The sequence below is a fragment of the Marmota marmota genome, unplaced genomic scaffold (assembly GCF_001458135.2).
Source record: "Marmota marmota marmota unplaced genomic scaffold, marMar, whole genome shotgun sequence".
NCBI lineage: Eukaryota > Metazoa > Chordata > Mammalia > Rodentia > Sciuridae > Marmota > Marmota marmota.
The window spans coordinates 3,446,630-3,463,207 of NW_026000229.1; the positions used below are offsets into that span (position 1 = coordinate 3,446,630).

The 16,578-nt window shown below is 34.4% G+C and overlaps 1 protein-coding gene, 1 long non-coding RNA gene and 1 other non-coding gene across 16 annotated transcripts in view; 2 read left to right on the forward strand and 1 right to left on the reverse strand.

The window, feature by feature from the left end:
- Positions 1-949: 949 nt before the first annotated feature.
- The window catches only part of Zfand6 (zinc finger AN1-type containing 6), a 61,205-nt gene continuing 45,576 nt past the window's right edge, over positions 950-16,578 (reverse strand). For 10 of the 14 annotated variants that reach the window (XM_048793371.1, XM_048793370.1, XM_048793376.1 and 7 more), the window contains 5 exons: positions 16,106-16,214; positions 14,838-14,938; positions 7,728-7,772; positions 4,510-4,623; positions 950-1,875 (listed from right to left, as the gene is read on the reverse strand). In XM_048793371.1, the coding sequence (XP_048649328.1) occupies positions 1,727-1,875; positions 4,510-4,623; positions 7,728-7,772; positions 14,838-14,938; positions 16,106-16,214 (518 nt within the window). In that variant the 3' untranslated portion in view covers positions 950-1,726. The remainder of the gene's footprint in view (positions 1,876-4,509; positions 4,624-7,727; positions 7,773-14,837; positions 14,939-16,105; positions 16,215-16,578) is intronic. The other 4 variants (XM_048793379.1, XM_048793378.1, XM_015480341.2 and 1 more) reach the window with 1 other exon arrangement.
- Positions 8,061-8,133, forward strand: Trnaa-cgc. Its single transcript has one exon. It is a non-coding gene; the product is annotated as a tRNA-Ala (tRNA).
- Positions 15,023-16,545, forward strand: LOC125613350. The gene is made up of 2 exons (XR_007343891.1): positions 15,023-15,081; positions 16,073-16,545. It is a non-coding gene; the product is annotated as an uncharacterized LOC125613350 (long non-coding RNA).

A 16,578-nucleotide genomic window follows, 5' to 3' on the forward strand; every position in this document is an offset into this window, starting at 1 on the left:
TGGTTTTTCTTTGGTTGGTTTTATGTAGAAACTATTAGAGAATTTCCCTTCTAGATTTATCAAGAAATTTTGTTAATCGTGAATGGGTGTTTAACTCTATTAAATACTTTATATTTGAATGTATTAAGACAGTCACAGTGGCTTCCTCTCATTTTATTCTGTTAATGTGATCATTTAAATTTATAGATTTAAACATTAAACCATCCTTATGTAGGTGAATAGAACATGTAAGTAAAATAGCAAATAATTTTAAACTGAGAAATTTGTATTGTTAACCACTATCTTCATCTGTTCAACTTTTTTTTTTAATGTAGTATTTCATGCTTAAAAAAGGTTGGCTGCTAGATAAATATGGAAACCACCATAGGAAAAAATTGTTTTTTGAGGGTCTTCTACTCACAATTCTCCAACTGCCCTGTTGTTTGAATTGTGCTTTTTCCATTTCACTAATCCTACCAAAAAACAGCATATACTAAATGTTAATTCACTGTGACAGAGTGCAGAACAGAAAACTCTGACAAGGGTTAGAAAATCTAACATCTAAGTGACAGAAAGTAATTCTTGGCTTTGAAAAAATGCTGAGATTTTAGCCGGGTGCGGTGGAGTATGCTTGTAATCTCAGTGGCTCAGGAGGCTGAGGCAGGAGGATTGTGAGTTCAAAGCCAGCCTCAGCAATTTAGGGAGGTCCTAAGTAACTCAGTGAGACCCTGTCTCTAAATAAAATATTAAAAAAGGGCTGGGGATGTGACTCAGTGGGTTTTAGTGCCCCTGGCTGGGTTCAATCCTCAGTACCAAAAAAAAAAAAAAAAAAAATTAAAATTTATCATCATAAGATTAGCCATAAATCTATATGAGACAAATAATAGTAGTACGCTTAGAAAAACAGTAAGATTAAAAAGACAAAATTAACTATTAGAAAGAGTAAGAGAAAAAGTAATACAAAAGAGCATTCTGGTTTTCCTTTTTATTTAATCAAAGACTGGTGGATAAACATAAATACAGCACAATTACTTCAGATCATTCTTCATATTGTATACACACAGACCAATGAACGTAATCTGAAAGAAACCTGCAGTCAGCAATGAAATGCATACAGCTTTTTTCTTCCCTCACGCAAAAAAAAAAAAAAAAATTAAAAACACACAAACTTGGAATCTCATCAGCACATATTCTCCTGTGACAAATGATTCAGACATAAATAGTGGGTGCAAAGAAACTATATGCTAACATATGTATAACCTTTGTTAATGAAAAAACAGAAGCAGCCATATTGATTAAGATACATTCAGTTACTGGTAACTAGTTGTGCCCAATAGGGCATTATCAAAAGAGAAATCGTGCTGCAGAGAAAAGCTATATATACATACACAATGAGAAAATAAACTGCAAGATTAATGCATGCATGTTTAATACTGGAAAAATCACAGCCCTCCAAAATTTCTCCACGTTTGTTATAAAAGCCCTCTGCACTCAACTAAAATTAAAATGATCTTAAAAGGATAATACTTGTAAAGTTTAAGTCTCTTCAGCCACAGAAACTGCAATGGAAATAAATGTTCAGAGTCATTTTCAAAACAAAAACAAAAATCTATTCTTCTGATGACATGCATGATTAAAAGGTCTATGCAAGATACATTGCTCTACATTCCCAATGACTAGGAAAAAAAAACCTCAAGTCAATTTTTAGTTTGCAGATGGTCAAAGGATTTTGTATTCCAGCAGGAGTTCAAATCTTCTGGATCTTTTCACCAACAACTACTGGATTTTCTTTTCTGATTTTCTCAGCAGCATCAGCTTTGTAATTGTAAGAGCAATTGTGTACATCTGAGTAACGGTGCACACCACAGTAAACATTTCCACACCGGCATTCAAACCCTAAAAATGGATTAATACACATAAATGAGCAGGATGGAAGGTGAAATATTAAGTTCTTTGGCATAATTAATATTAAATAGCATCATGTATTTAGGGCAGTAATCTAAACATTCTACAAAAATGGTTTCACGAACTACGTTCTCAGAGTTTACTAGCTGAGAGCTTCACTTCTTGGTCCTATCTATAAATATAGGTTTGGACTAGGATCAGATCATAAACACTTCTCTGAGTTCAAGTTTCTTCACTTGTGACATGATCAGTGTTACTTCCTTATCAAAATATGTTTTCTAAATTGAAAATGTTAAAATTTTTAATTTTACTTTTTTTTATATATCTTTTTAGTTGTAGACCTTTATTTTGTTTATTTATTTTTATGTGGAGCTGAGGATCAAACCCAGTGCCTCACATGTGGAAGGCAAGTGCTCTACCACTGAGCTACAATCCCAGCCCCTAATTTTACTTTTAAACTATTAAAACAAACAAACAAAAAAAATTGTGGTACTAGGGATGAACCCAGGGATGCTCTACCACTGAACTACATGCCCAACCCTTTATATTTTGAAACAGGGTCTCACTAAACTGCTTAGGGTCTTGCTAAATTGCTGATGCTGGCTTCCGACTAGTGATCCTCCTACTCCAGCTTCCCAGGTTGCTGGGATTACAGGCATTTGCCACTGGGCCCAGCCTTTTTCAGTTTTTGAGAGAGTCTTCTATTTACTTAGGGCTTTGCTATTTTGCTGAGGCTTTCCTTGAACTTTCGAACCTCTTGCCTCAGTCTCCCTAATTTCTGGGAGTCTGGGATTATCGGTGTGTGCTACCACACCCAGCAAAGTGGAATATTTTTAAAAACTCAAATACTGCAATGTGAAAATAAGCCTATTCAAGAAACCAATCTTAACATTTAATTAAGAAAGATAAAATAAAAATCTCTATGAGAGAACTGTTAACAAAGAACACAGTATCCAAAATAGCCTTCTTTTGCTAACCTCAGGTGGAGATGTGAACTATACTAGAGTGGAGTGATTAAAAGCATGGGATCCAGAGTTAGGTTGCCTAAGTATCAATCTACTTACTAACGTAGGCAAATTACTTAGCCTCTCTGGGCCTCAGTTTCTGCATCTGTAATTTTGGAACAATAAGGTACTGTAAGGATTAAATGAGGAATGGATCAGGTGCTTAACATATGGAAAACATGCAATAATTGCACTTATTTTTAGGGAAATGCCCAAGAATTGAAATCAAAATAGAGACTGACATGTGTGGACAGTCTTGCTCCCCCAAATTAGGATTTTATGTTATGATGGAATTTTTGTAATGGAGCATAGGAATCAATATTTTAAACACTGACATTTGACATTAATTTCTTTCATCACATTTTTTACTTCAGAAACATTCTGTAACTTCAAATAATGAAAGAGAAATGAAGCAAACAACACTAGGTTAGACTGACAGTTTGGACAAGAAAGAAATTATGAAGTCTCAGCTTTGTAATCATGAAGTCTGAGAGAGGACAAGATTTTAAAAGATCCTATTTGATAATATATTTTAGAATTTCTTATCTATGTTGTAGTCTTTAAATAAATACATTATTTGCTAAGGTATGAGGCAGTTTAAAACACCTCTGATCAGACTTTCTTCATTGTCTCTAATCCATTCCTTAGCCAGAAGTAATCTTCCTAAAGCATAATTTTTACTCAATATCTTATCTCGGTCCATAAGTCAGAATTTCATGTAAAGTGTTCAGCATAATGCCTATCCATGGTAAACAATAAACGTACTTATAGCTGTAACCAGTTTCTAATTAACCCCAGTAGAAACCTTAATCTTTAGCTCTATCTTGTCTCGATATTCAATACCCTTCTTCACAGATCCTGTACTATGGTTATGTTCCCCAATTCACAGTCCCTGAACAGGCCTCTATATTGCTTCTTGGGGATTTGGTTCAAATATTTCTTTCTGCCTGAAATGTTCCTATTCCCATCACGTATAATTCCTACTCATAGTTCCAGACCCAGGGGCAACAGCCTATCTTCATGATACTTTCCTTGCCAGGTCTTTACTCCTTTTATAAAAATTAATTGCAGTACTCCTGTCTTCTGACTTCCCAGTGGCAATCTGACTGAACTTAATGTAATGTTCTTTGCTAAACAGTTTGGAACATTTTATTCTCCCTCTCTCAACAGTACTGATATGTTGTTATAGTAGCCAACATATATTGATTACACATTGTGTGGCACCCACTAAGTTAATTACTTAAATGTCTCAACTCACTGAACCTGCACCACAACTTATGATTAGCCCCATTTTACATATAGGAAGCACTTCATGGTTCACCACATACTTTAAAATATCCTCTCCTTGAAGACAGAACTGCATGTTAGCCTTTTCATAGCCCCTGGCATATTGGAATTACTTGTCTAATTTAGCTGGAATGAATTTTTAAAGGAAAAGCTATTCATTTTACTTTCAGGTGCATAATTAAAGCTATTTTTATTTCTTTAAGAAAATTCATAATTTGAAGTACATTTAATGGAAACTCTCCTGGGAATAGAAATAATCTTAATTGAAGTTAGTAATAATAAGACATGTATTATTTTAAAACATAATTAAAAACCATTTGGTTTAGGTCCTTACCGGTAAGTCCCACTTTCTTCCTGCACATGAAACAGCGGTTCTTTTTTTGTTTTGGTTTTTCAAGAGATTTGCTTTGCTCTTCAGATGGCTGCTGTGCTGTATCTGATACTGAAGCTGACAAAAATAGGAGGGTAGTAAAATTTAATTATTCAGTAAGATTTTGATATTTGGGTTGTGTCCTCACTCAACTATCCCACCAATCTATATTCAGAAGATAACTTATTTATTAGCTTGGAAAGACGGTCATAAATTACAAAATATTTATAAAATATGGCTCCCTTTTGGTTACAAATGTATGTGTATGTGCATACACATGTAGAAAATAATCTAGAATATATAACTGACATGTTAATAGTGACTCTAGAAGATGAACTATAGATTTTCTTCTTTTGGTTCAAACTATTTTTAAGTTTTTCTATTTATGTATTTGATAAACACTACCTGGGTATCCTAAGGGGACATGCAACAAATGGCTATATGCAGACTTCTTAATATTGTTTGGGGTCAGAATTTCTCAAAGAACAAGAACATAGTGTTCAACGAGGTCTTGTGAAACACTAAGTTTGTTTACAGTCCTCAGAATGTTTCACATAAAAGCATTTAAAATGTTAGGAAAAAGATAAACTAGTGCAAAAAAGTTTTAAAATGTTAAAAATAAGATAATAAATTAATGCATTTAAAATACTGAAACCAAGATCAGATGCATTAAGATTCAGGTAAAATTAGTGTTCCTAAATCCTAACTAATATGCTCCACTCCTGCCCCTAACCACTCTGGCTCTCCTGAGTGCTGTCACCAAAGTCAGAGTCTATGACAAAACCCTGCAGACATGACATCTTGTTTTGAAACAGTGACTTGCCATGAGTCAAGTACTCAACCTCCTCCACTAATTAAGCCTTTCTTAGGAATCCACTGCTCAACCCATGTATACCAGGAATATGCTGCGAACTGTTTAATAGGGCTTTCCACTTTCTTCATTCAATCTAGGTTCTCTTATTTTTTTTTTTTTAAGGCTATCAAATACCCTTTCCTCATTTCAGTTCTTTGCAGCTTTTCACTACAATTACACTTAATACCCTTAGCACATACTGGACACTCTATATAAGCCCTCTTCTTCAACTATGATTACCACAATGCATCCATAAGTGAAAATCTAATGACCCCTCTCTGATGTTTAAAATTCTTTGGTGGTTTCCCATAAAAGGTCAGGGTAAGGCCCAGGGGTCCTTCATGATTTTCTTCATTCTTGTCTCACCAATTCTCAATGTGACATGTCTTTTTCCATGCCACTTCTTTGTAGCTGGTTAACTCCAACTTGTCTTTCTTTTTGACGCTTACATAATCAACTCTTACCCTGCTGCCTCCCTGACAACCTTGTAATGGAACACCCTATCCTGTGCTCCCACATCACTTTTCACACTAATTGCCCATTTGACTTAACATAGCTTCTTATGAATTCTAGTGCCTCCAACCACTCAATAAATAAATATCTGTTGAACTGAATTACGAGGTACTTATCTTTTGTATCTATGTGTCCTGTTTCCCCAGCTTCACTGTAATCCCCTTGAGGAGAAGGATGAAATCTTACTCCCTATTTGAATCTACAGCACCTCTTACAGTGAACTACATGTTGATGCACAAACATTTGCTATAATGGATTCCAACTTTTTTGCTTTTTTTTTTTGGTAGTGAGGATTGAACTCAGGGGCACCTGACCACTGAGCAACATCCCCAGCCCTATTTTGTATTTTGAGACAGGGTCTCACTGAGTTGCTTAGTGCCTCACTGTTGCTGAGGCTGGTTTGAACTCTTGATACTCCCACCTCAGCTCCCAAACTGCTGGCCTTACAGGCGTGTACCACTGCACTTGGCTTCTAACCTGCTTATGTTAACATACTATCTCATATTTTAACAAAATATGACATAAAACTACAAATTAATAAGTAAATATGCATTAATGAAGAAATCCATAGCATAATTACTCCACCTAAACACACTAAAGCTAGACTTGAAAAAGTTCTAGTAATAAAAACATTTTACTTTTGAAACAGAATATGAATATGCAAAACCATTTATTTTCAGTAACAAATATCCCTAGAATGTGAGTTCTATGAGGGCAAGAACTAAATGTCATGTTTTACTGTTTTATCCTGAGAACCTAGAACAGGTATATAGAGAAAACTCAAAAATAATCTAACCTGCAATCAGAAATGAAATTATATTTATTGTCTTTGAAATCTACAGACATAATAGCGAATTTGTTTTCCAAAAAATTATTATTCAAATAAACTAAGAGAAAATGCTCTAATGGCAGTAATATTGTCACAGATTATAATTTTTAACAAAACTGGTTTTAATTACTGATACTAAAAATGGCATTTGGAAATGCATACAAATGCTATTATTACATACCTCAGCAAAGACATTTCACAATATTGACACTAAAGATTTAAGGCAAATAGTTTCTGTCTTTTTTTGAGAAGGGGTTTTACTGTATTGCCCAGGCTGGCCTTGAATTTGTGATCCTCCTGCCTCAGGTTCCCAACTAGCTAGGATTATAAGTGTGTGCCACTGAACCCATCTCAAATGGTTTCTTTTCAACTGAGGAAAACGTACAACTTTTAAAGTTAAAGATTAGTAGGCTATCTAAAAGCGAATAAGCTAGGGCTCAAAGTTAGGTCCAATAAATGTTAAAGTATATTTTTATGAGATGAAAGTTAACTCCAGCTTATTGAAACTAGTGACTGATAGCTCAAATTTAAACACCAAACATGCGCAAGATGATATAGTACTCTGTAGAAGTCTATGCTTTCCAGAAATTACCCTGTTTCCTCAGTTTGCATTTGAGATCAAAGAATATCTTATCAAATTCTAGTTATGTAAAAGGAAATAATTCAATCAATAAGAGCTATATATACAGTGGCCAAAAGGTCACAGGGTCATAATCCTATTGAACCTAAAGCCAAAATAAGGAGAGTCTCCTCAGAACTAGGTAGTTTTCACATTTGGAAATGAGAATTGGAAACAGACTATTTATTAATAATTAAAATAGACAAATGACTATGTTGTATCCACTGGTCCTAAAGGTCTGTATGGAAGGAGGCTATGAGATGGCATAAAGGCTGTGAAATAAGATGTATGGATGGCACTTGTACTGGCCACTACTGTTAAGATATTTCAGAAAGCAATGGGCAGGTAAAATAGTTTTAACTACCCACATGGAGGATCACATTCAAGAGGAACAAGGCCCTCTGCTCTGGGTCCTGTAAAAAAAAAGAAGAAAAAGAAAAGAAAAAAAATATACAAATACATAATAAGTATATAAAACTAAACACTACTTCTGAATGGGGCATATTCATATACACACTGTAAAATAAAGCTGAACTTAAGGTATTAATAGGTAACGCCTAAACATTATCTTAATGTAAATAATTATCTTGGCAGTAGATATTATATCTATGTAATATAATATGTATCCTTTATCTATAATATACATATCCTTTCCTCAAAGAGTCATGACAAGTTTCCTCATTCAAGAATCAGAGAGGGGCTGGGATATAGCTCAGTTGGTAGAGTGCTTGCCTCGCATGCACAAGGACCTGGGTTCAATCCCCAGCATCACAAAAAAAAAAAAAAAAAAAAAAAAAAAAAATCAGACAAAGCTTTTTGTTTTTTATTTTGCAGTACTGGAGATTGAACTCAATCATGCAAAGGCAAGGGTTCTACCATTGAACTACATCCCAGGTCCAGAATTAGAGGTATTTTGAGGACTGTGACTACTTCTGATTATCTCTGTACACTCAGTGCTGAGGCAGAGCAAGAGCTCCATAGATACTTGAATTAATATACTTTTACAGCAACCCATTGGGATAAAATGTATTTCTCCTCTTTAGACCTCATTTTTCTTTCATGTAAAATGAGGATTTAAAGACTGAGTGAACTGTAGGATACACCTAACTTGAAATTTCTTTATGAAATGAAACAATTTCAATATTCAAGAAAAAAAATAGGCCTGTATTAGAAGTAGAATCAAAAAGAAATGAGTGTTATACATTTAATATTTTCTAGAAACCACAATAAAAAGTAGAAAGAGATAAAATACATTATTATTTCAAAATGTAATCCATATAAAAAAGTATTAATTAAATATTTTACATTTTAGGGGTATTAAGTCTTCAAAACCCAGTGCACACATCATACAGTATAACTAACACATTATGCACTAAAAATCTTATTTTGATCAGATACATTTCATGAGCTCAATAGTAGTCAGGGGTAATAATCCCAGTATCAAAAAGACAGAGAAGAGAAAGGAAGAACAGAAACAGGGAGGGTGGGAAGAAGGAAAGAAAGCTCAATAGCTTACATGAAGCTAGTGGTCAACATACTGTACAGAGCACCCTACAGAATAGATCAGTTTCTCTTAGTAGCTATTTGGGATAAAAACTGGTACATTAATCTTGTAGTTCAGTGGTATAGCACATGCTTAGCCTACATGAGGCTCCTGAGTTCAATCCTCAGTACCAAAAAAATTTTAAAAATCAAAAAACAAAACCTAAAAACTTTAAAATGACTCTTTACTAGTGATTTTCCATTTTCTGACTACAACCACCTTTCCAGCTTTAGTTCTAACATACACTATTTGCACCAGCCACTTTAGCAAGTTGTTTTCTATTTCCTAAATTTCATGTTTTCTTACCTGTATACTTTTCCTCAGCAAAATTCTTGTTTGCTGGCTTATGAGTATGTGTGGGTATTATAATTCACATACTATAAAATTCACCCTTTAAAGTATACATAAAATTTAGTGTTTTTATATATTAACAAGATTGTAAAATCATTATCCCTGCCTAATTCCTTAACATTTTAATCACTTTAAAGCAAACCTCATACATATTAACTCCCCACTTCCCACAGCTCCTGGCAACTCCTAATCTTTCTGCATGTACAGATTGGCCTATTCTGCATATTCTATATAAATTGGCAGGAGACAGCATGTGGCCTTTAGTAGCTGGCTTCTTTTATTTAGCACAATATTTTAAGATTCATCCATGAGTGGCATAAATCAGAATTTTCTTCCTTGTCTGAATGATATTCCAGTATATGGACATAGTTTATTTTGTTTCTCCAATCATTTGTTGATGGACATCTGAGTTGTTTCCTAATTTTTTTGGGTTATTATGAACAATGCTAACTATTAGCATTCATGTACAAGTATTTGTGTAGACATGTTTTTCTTTCTTGCTTTTCTTCACCCCACCCTCCATCCCACACCCCTTCTTTTGTGTTGAGGACTGAACCCTGGCCTCCAGCCCAGGACACATTTTCAATTCTCTTGGGATTTAAAGAAAATGCTTGGTCATATGGTAAATTTTATCTTTTTTTTCTCCCTCCCACTGTACTGGGGACTGAACCCAGGGGCATTCTACCATTGAGCTACATACATCTCCAGCCTTTTCTAATCAGGGTCTCCCTAAGTTTTCCAGACTGTTCTCCAACTTATGATCCTCCTGCTTCAGCCTCCCAAGCACCTGGGATTACAGGAAATGTCCCCAGCTCAAGTTTACTCTTTTTTTTTTTTGGTTCCAGGGGTTGAACTCAGGGGCACTTGACAACTGAGCCACAACTCCAGCCTTATTTTATATTTTATCTAGAGACTGGGTTTCCCTGAGTTGCTTAGCACTCACTTTTGCTCAGGCTGGCTTTGAACTCGTGATCCTCCTGCTTCAGTCTCACTAGCCACTGGGGATTACAGGTGTGCACCACCGTGCCTGCTCAAGTTAACTTTTTGAGGAACTGCTAGATTGTTTTCCAAAACACTGGTACAGGCTTGGGCTGTAGCACAGTGGTAAAGTGCTTGTCTCACAGGTGTGAAGCACTGGGTACAGTCCTCAGCACCACATAAAAATAAATACATAAGAAGATATTGTATCCATTTACAACTAAAAAAATTTAAAACAAACATTGGTACCATTTCACATTCCCACCAATATATAAGTGTTCCAATTTCTATTAGAACTTTGACAATACTTATTATTTTTACTGATTACATATAACTCAACGTATCCTCTTCTTTTGTTGTTGTTATTGTTTTAGGTGCTGTAAAGAAATCACTGCCTAATTCAAGGTCACAAAAATTTATATTTGTTTTAAGGATTTTTATTTTTTTAGCTCTTATGTTTATTTAAGTCTTTGATGTGTTTTGGGTTATTCTGTATATGAGATATGGTCCTAATTCATTCTTTTGAATGTGGATGAGTGGTTCCAGCATCATTTGTTGGGAAAAAAAAATTCTTTTCCCATTGAATGATCTTAGCACCATTATTGAAAACTCAACTGCCCATGAATATGGGTATTTCTGTACTTTCTGTATTGAGTGTTTTCTGTACTTTCAATACTGTTCCAATGATCTATATAACTATCTCCATACAAGTACCACAGTTTCAATTACTGTACCTTAAATTTTGAAATTGGGAATTGTTAGTTCTCCAACTTTGGTTTTCTTTTTCAAGACTTGTTTTGGTTATTCTTACTCATTCTTCAAAATCAGAAGAAATCCCTGATTTTTAATCCATACAGCCTTTCCTAAATTAGTCTAATGGATTATTCTTCTCTGCTGTGAACTGATGATTTAACAAGTCATCTTTGTATGAAATCAGGAATTCTCAGATTTGGGAAGAGCCTGAAAATTCCAGTTCACCCTTTGCTCAGTGTAGCATTTCCCTATGCCTTGACCTTAACTAATAATAGTTTTCCTAGAATGCCTCAGTGATTTATAGCTTAACACCTTAATATTACTTTATTCTACAGTTGGAAAGCTTTTAAATCCTTATTCTAAGTCTCCTACAACTCCAAATTACTTGGATAATATATGAAGTTAAAATATCCTTTGCAATCTATAAAGCTCATTTTACCTTTGTTGCTTAATAAACTTTTAATATCTTATTACAGTGGACATGGCTATTACTCTCATTTAAAAATAATAAAAAACAAGGCTCAGAGAAGTTATCAAGATATGAAAACAGAAACTCTACTTCCAATTCCATTCTTTTTAGTTATGACCCAAGATCTGAGGAACTAAAAGGAAAATCAAAGTCAAACATACTGTTTAATAAGGCAGCCAATCAAATGTGATAGTTCTGAGTATGTCAAAATGCTTTAAAGTATTTAAACAACAATAAAAGCTAGTTTTTGTGAACTAGAAATCTGACCTACATTCCTAAGTGACACCACCTGAGATACTGTTATTTTTTTTAAATTAAAAGCATAATTAAATGACAAACATGTTGCAAATACTGAATTCTCATTTAAACTTGAGAAAAAATCTTCGAAGCCAAAAAGCCAAAATGAAAGTAGTACCACCCACCTGGTGGCAGCATTTCCTAATTATAAGCAGAATACTTGTAGAGAAAAAAAGCTGTTTTGAAAACCCCAATAAAAAAATGTTAGGAAATTCTTGGGGCTGGGGTTGTGGCTCAGTGGTAGAGTACTTGCCTCTTATGCGTGAAGCACTGGGTTCAATCCTCAGCACCACAAAAAAATAAATAAATAAGATAAAGATATTGTGTCCGTCTGCAACTAAAGAAATATTAAAAAAAAAAGTTAGGAAATTCTTGTTTAGGCACACAGCTGCTACTCATATATGCACTCCATTAGGGATGGTCTTCCTGTTTAAGTAAATTTCCCTTGTGGAAGACATATGGAGTGAAAAGAACAGATACCTGGGTAGCTTGCCAAAATGGCTGATCCTGTCCTGGGAACCCAGAGGGGACTGGATGTATCAACAATAACCCAACATATCCACATCACAGTCCAACAGGCACAACTATCTAGTGGAAAGAATACTGGCCTAGTCGGGTGCCTGGGGTCCATTTTCAGTTCCAATGATCATTTGACTAAGTCAAAGAGACTTTTTATGTTTCTTTTCAGCTACTTAGTAAAATAGACAAAGAAACATTCTCTGAATTTGTTATCAAACAGGGAAATCATGCATATATGTGTGTGTATTGATACCTAGATATCTATTATTAGTTTTCAGCATATAAAATATATTTATCTCTTAAGCTCATTATTTTGATTTGTCTGTGTATTTGCTATGCTGAAATTATGAATGACCGACTTTTTTTTAAAAAGGCACTTAAAAGTTTAACTTAGCCTGATGTGGTGGTGCACACCTATAATCCCCAGCTGCTTGAGAGGCAGAGGCAGGAGGATTGCAAATTAAAAGCCAGCCTCAGCAACTTAGACCCTAAGCAACTCAGTGAGACCCTCTTTCTAAATAAGATACAAGAAAAGCCTAGGGATGTGGCTCAGTGGTTAAGTGTCCTTGGGTTTAATCCATGGTCTCAAAAAACAAACAAACAAAAAACAACAAAAAAATGTTAAATACAACTTAAAAGTCCTTTAAGTTATACATGAAGAAAACAAGCCTAAATTTTTAAAAGACTACAAGTTCTTTTAATATGGCATCATGATCACATTTGTACTCAGAGACAGCTGGAATAAACTATGTTTTCCATACACTAGAATGGTATAAAAGTACTTCATATATTATTAGTTCACCAACCTACAGTCTTTATTCTTTGTCAAACTGTATAGAAATTATTATTGCATCCTTAAGCTTTAAAATTTTTTTCATAGCTAAAATTCTAAAATTGATTCTGTCATAGGATATAATAACATCTTTGTGATTAGCAGCCTGTTTTCTTCCTTTTCAACTTCTCTCTCTATACCTCCAAATGAGCTCTCTCAAGTTTGAAATTTAATCATTTCCACCTCACTTTTTAAAATTTTCTCTAACCATACTAACTTTTTGGCTTCCCTGTCTAAAGAAACCATACCATTGCCATTATGATAAAACCAGGAGCTTTGAGACCCCCTTTCTCTTCTCTTTCTTTCTTTTCTTTTCTTTTTCTTTCTCTGATACAGTGAATAACTGAATCTTGACATTTTTCCTATTTCTGCTTTCAAAGTATCCCCCATCTCTGTCCTTCCTTCTTTAATAAATTACTTTTTTGGTGCTGGCGATTTAACCCAGGGGTACTTTACCACTGAGCTACATAATATCCTCAACCCTTTTTATTTTGTGACAGGGTTTCATTAAGTTGCTGAAGGCCTTGCTAAGTTACTGAAGCTGGCCTCAAAATTGTGATCCTCCTATCTCAGCCTCCTGAGCTGCTTGGATTACAGATGTGTGACATCACACTTGGCTTAAATTTTTCTGTTTAACTAAAAAACAAAAAATTTTCACTTATGATTCATATTTATAAATTTATAATATGCTAGGCAGATCAGATTACTTATGTTGGCATATACTATATTTGTTTGTTATAGCAAAATCTTGCAAATTGGCAAGTTATGTCAATCATTTGTTGGGCATGAAATAAAAACGGAGAATTAGCTAACTTATTTAAATTTAAAATTCAACAAACTTTAACAAATGTTGCCTGATATATCTGTCACTATCGTCCCAACACCATGCACAATGGACAGTCACTGGTCAAGGCATTTTTTTCTCTTTAAATCATGCCACATAGACATACTGCTCATCTCTGGGTGCCTTTCCAGAGTATCCACCCTTGGCTAACACATTAGGAGAACATAAACAATTAAAAAGAGATTATTTAAAAGCCTCCTAAATGACCTTTCCTCTGTACTGTCCCTGTTAAGAAGGCCTTCATACAAACTTTCAAGTCTCCTCATATTACTCTGAGTCATGTATTGGGATATAAAGAGCATGGAAAGAACAAGAGGCACCACAACTTGTGAATACAAGTAACTAAATGTGACTACTGCACTGTAAGTCACAGATGGGGAAAGAGGGGTGCCTGCCAACCAAGTAGAATAGTTTCTCAAATAATCTAAGTCAAAAACCAAAAGAACCAAATTCCTTTGCTTGGAGAAGAAATATTTTAAAAATTCAACTGGCCAAAATAATAAAAGAGAATAACACTTTTACATGGTCATTAACCTATATTTTTCAAACTAAAATTCTGAATCTTCTATTTATGCTGATATAATTATATGTAAGTGAAATTCCCAACATTTCATTCAATTAATTACTTGAGAATATAGAATATTCTCTGTAAAAAAAACAACAACAACAAAACCCCAAAACTTTATTTAGCTGAGGATCAAACCCAGTGCCTCATTCACGCCAGGTAAGCGCTCTACCACTGAGCTACAACCCCAGCCCTGAAATACTCTTCATAATGAAAGCATATAAATATTGAGGAATTTTTAATACATATGCTTAGGCTAGAGTTTGGCGTATAATACTCAAAGAGTTAATAAATGATAAACTACATGCTAGTAGTTCATATGCAAACCTTGCAGATCTTCTGTTTCCGGTACTGCTTTGTCCACAGATGTACTGTCCACTTGGGAAGATGCTACAGATTCTGATAAAAGTGACTGATTTGATACAGGGCTATAAAAGCAAAAATATTTTAAATTTTATTTTATTAATGGAAAAAATATATTTTTTTTGGTTTGTTTTGAGATGCAGTCTGGTTTTAAACTCCTGGGCTCAAGCAATCCTCCCACCTCAGACTCCCAAGTTCGGGACTACAGGTGTGTACCATCATATCCCAGCATTATTTCAGTTTTAAAAAATGGTCTCCACACATGAATATTAACTAAAGTAACATAGTAAGTTAAAAGTCAACTTACCTAAGTAGATCACTAAGAAAACCAACACACTTGTTTATACCATAACCATAGAGCTTTGAAACGGGCGACTAATTTGGGTTAGAAGTTTGTGTTTTGGAAACAAAGCAATTCCATGTAAATGCACTACTAAAAAAAGTAGCAGATAAAGATGTGTTCAAGGAATCCTAATGCAAAATTATAAATGATATTATGGCATAGCACAAGTGAATAACTCATGAATTACAAAAAAAGAAACAGAGCACAAATTTTATGTACTGATTCCTAACAGAATAAAACTGAAACAAGTGTTTCTGTATGCAGGCTTCTTTGTTTTGTAACATATTTTTCTTTATAAGTACCAAATATAATACCTAATAATGGTATTAAAGAGAACCTATGCTAAGACTTTTTTTTTTTTTTTGCAGTACCAGGGATTGAACCCAGGGGTGCTCTACCACTCTCCAGCCCTCTATTATTTATTGACTTTTACTTATTTGCTTAAAGACAGGGTTTCACTAGGTTGCCAAAGTTGGCCTCAATTTTGTGATCCTCCTGCCTCAGCCTCCAGAGTCACTGGGATTATAGGTGTGTGCCACCACAACCAGCCAACAAGAATATTTTTAAAATGCAAAGTACTAATACTTTCAGACTAAGACTATAATTTAAAGAATTGACTCAAAAGTCTTCAAAAGGACTTCAGGGGTGGGTCAGGATATAGTATGAAGAAGAATAAAGGAAAAGATATTTGAAAAGGAAATCTAAGACTTAAAAGATCTCACTCCCAAGTGAAAACAATAAAAACCTTTTTCTAATTAGTCAGATATAATTTTAGGACAGTTAATCCTCAAGTAACTTACATAGTTTCCTTAATAAAATTGATTAAAAATAGAATTTGTTCCTTGTTTTTCATAAGTTTTTCAACTACAATTTGGAAAGTCCACCTTACCTTGGCTGCATAGATGAAGATGTGGAGTCTAATGCTGACTGAGCTTCTGGGACACTGCCATCTGTGCACTGAACTGGTAAAGATTCAGACAGACTACTGACAGAAGTTGCTGTAACAGACCACAATTCATTTTAGTGGTTCTATACTATGTACAGCCCAATAACTGATCTTAAAAAAAAAAGTTCTCTTATATCTTATAGCCCATATTCCTCCATTACTTTACTTTCCAAGTTAGCTATATTTACTTGAATTATGCTTCTGTTTTCATAAGGTACTAAGAGTTTCTGTAGCACAGCAAATAAGACCTTGGAATGGCTTTACACTATTTACAGAGTAAGGATACTCTTATTCCTGACTTTCCACCTTGACTATTACAATGTGTAAAAGAAGAGTTACTGAGATAAATATGGTAATACAAGTACAATGTGACAGCGAAAATGGTCTTGGATACAACAGACTACCAAGTGTATTTT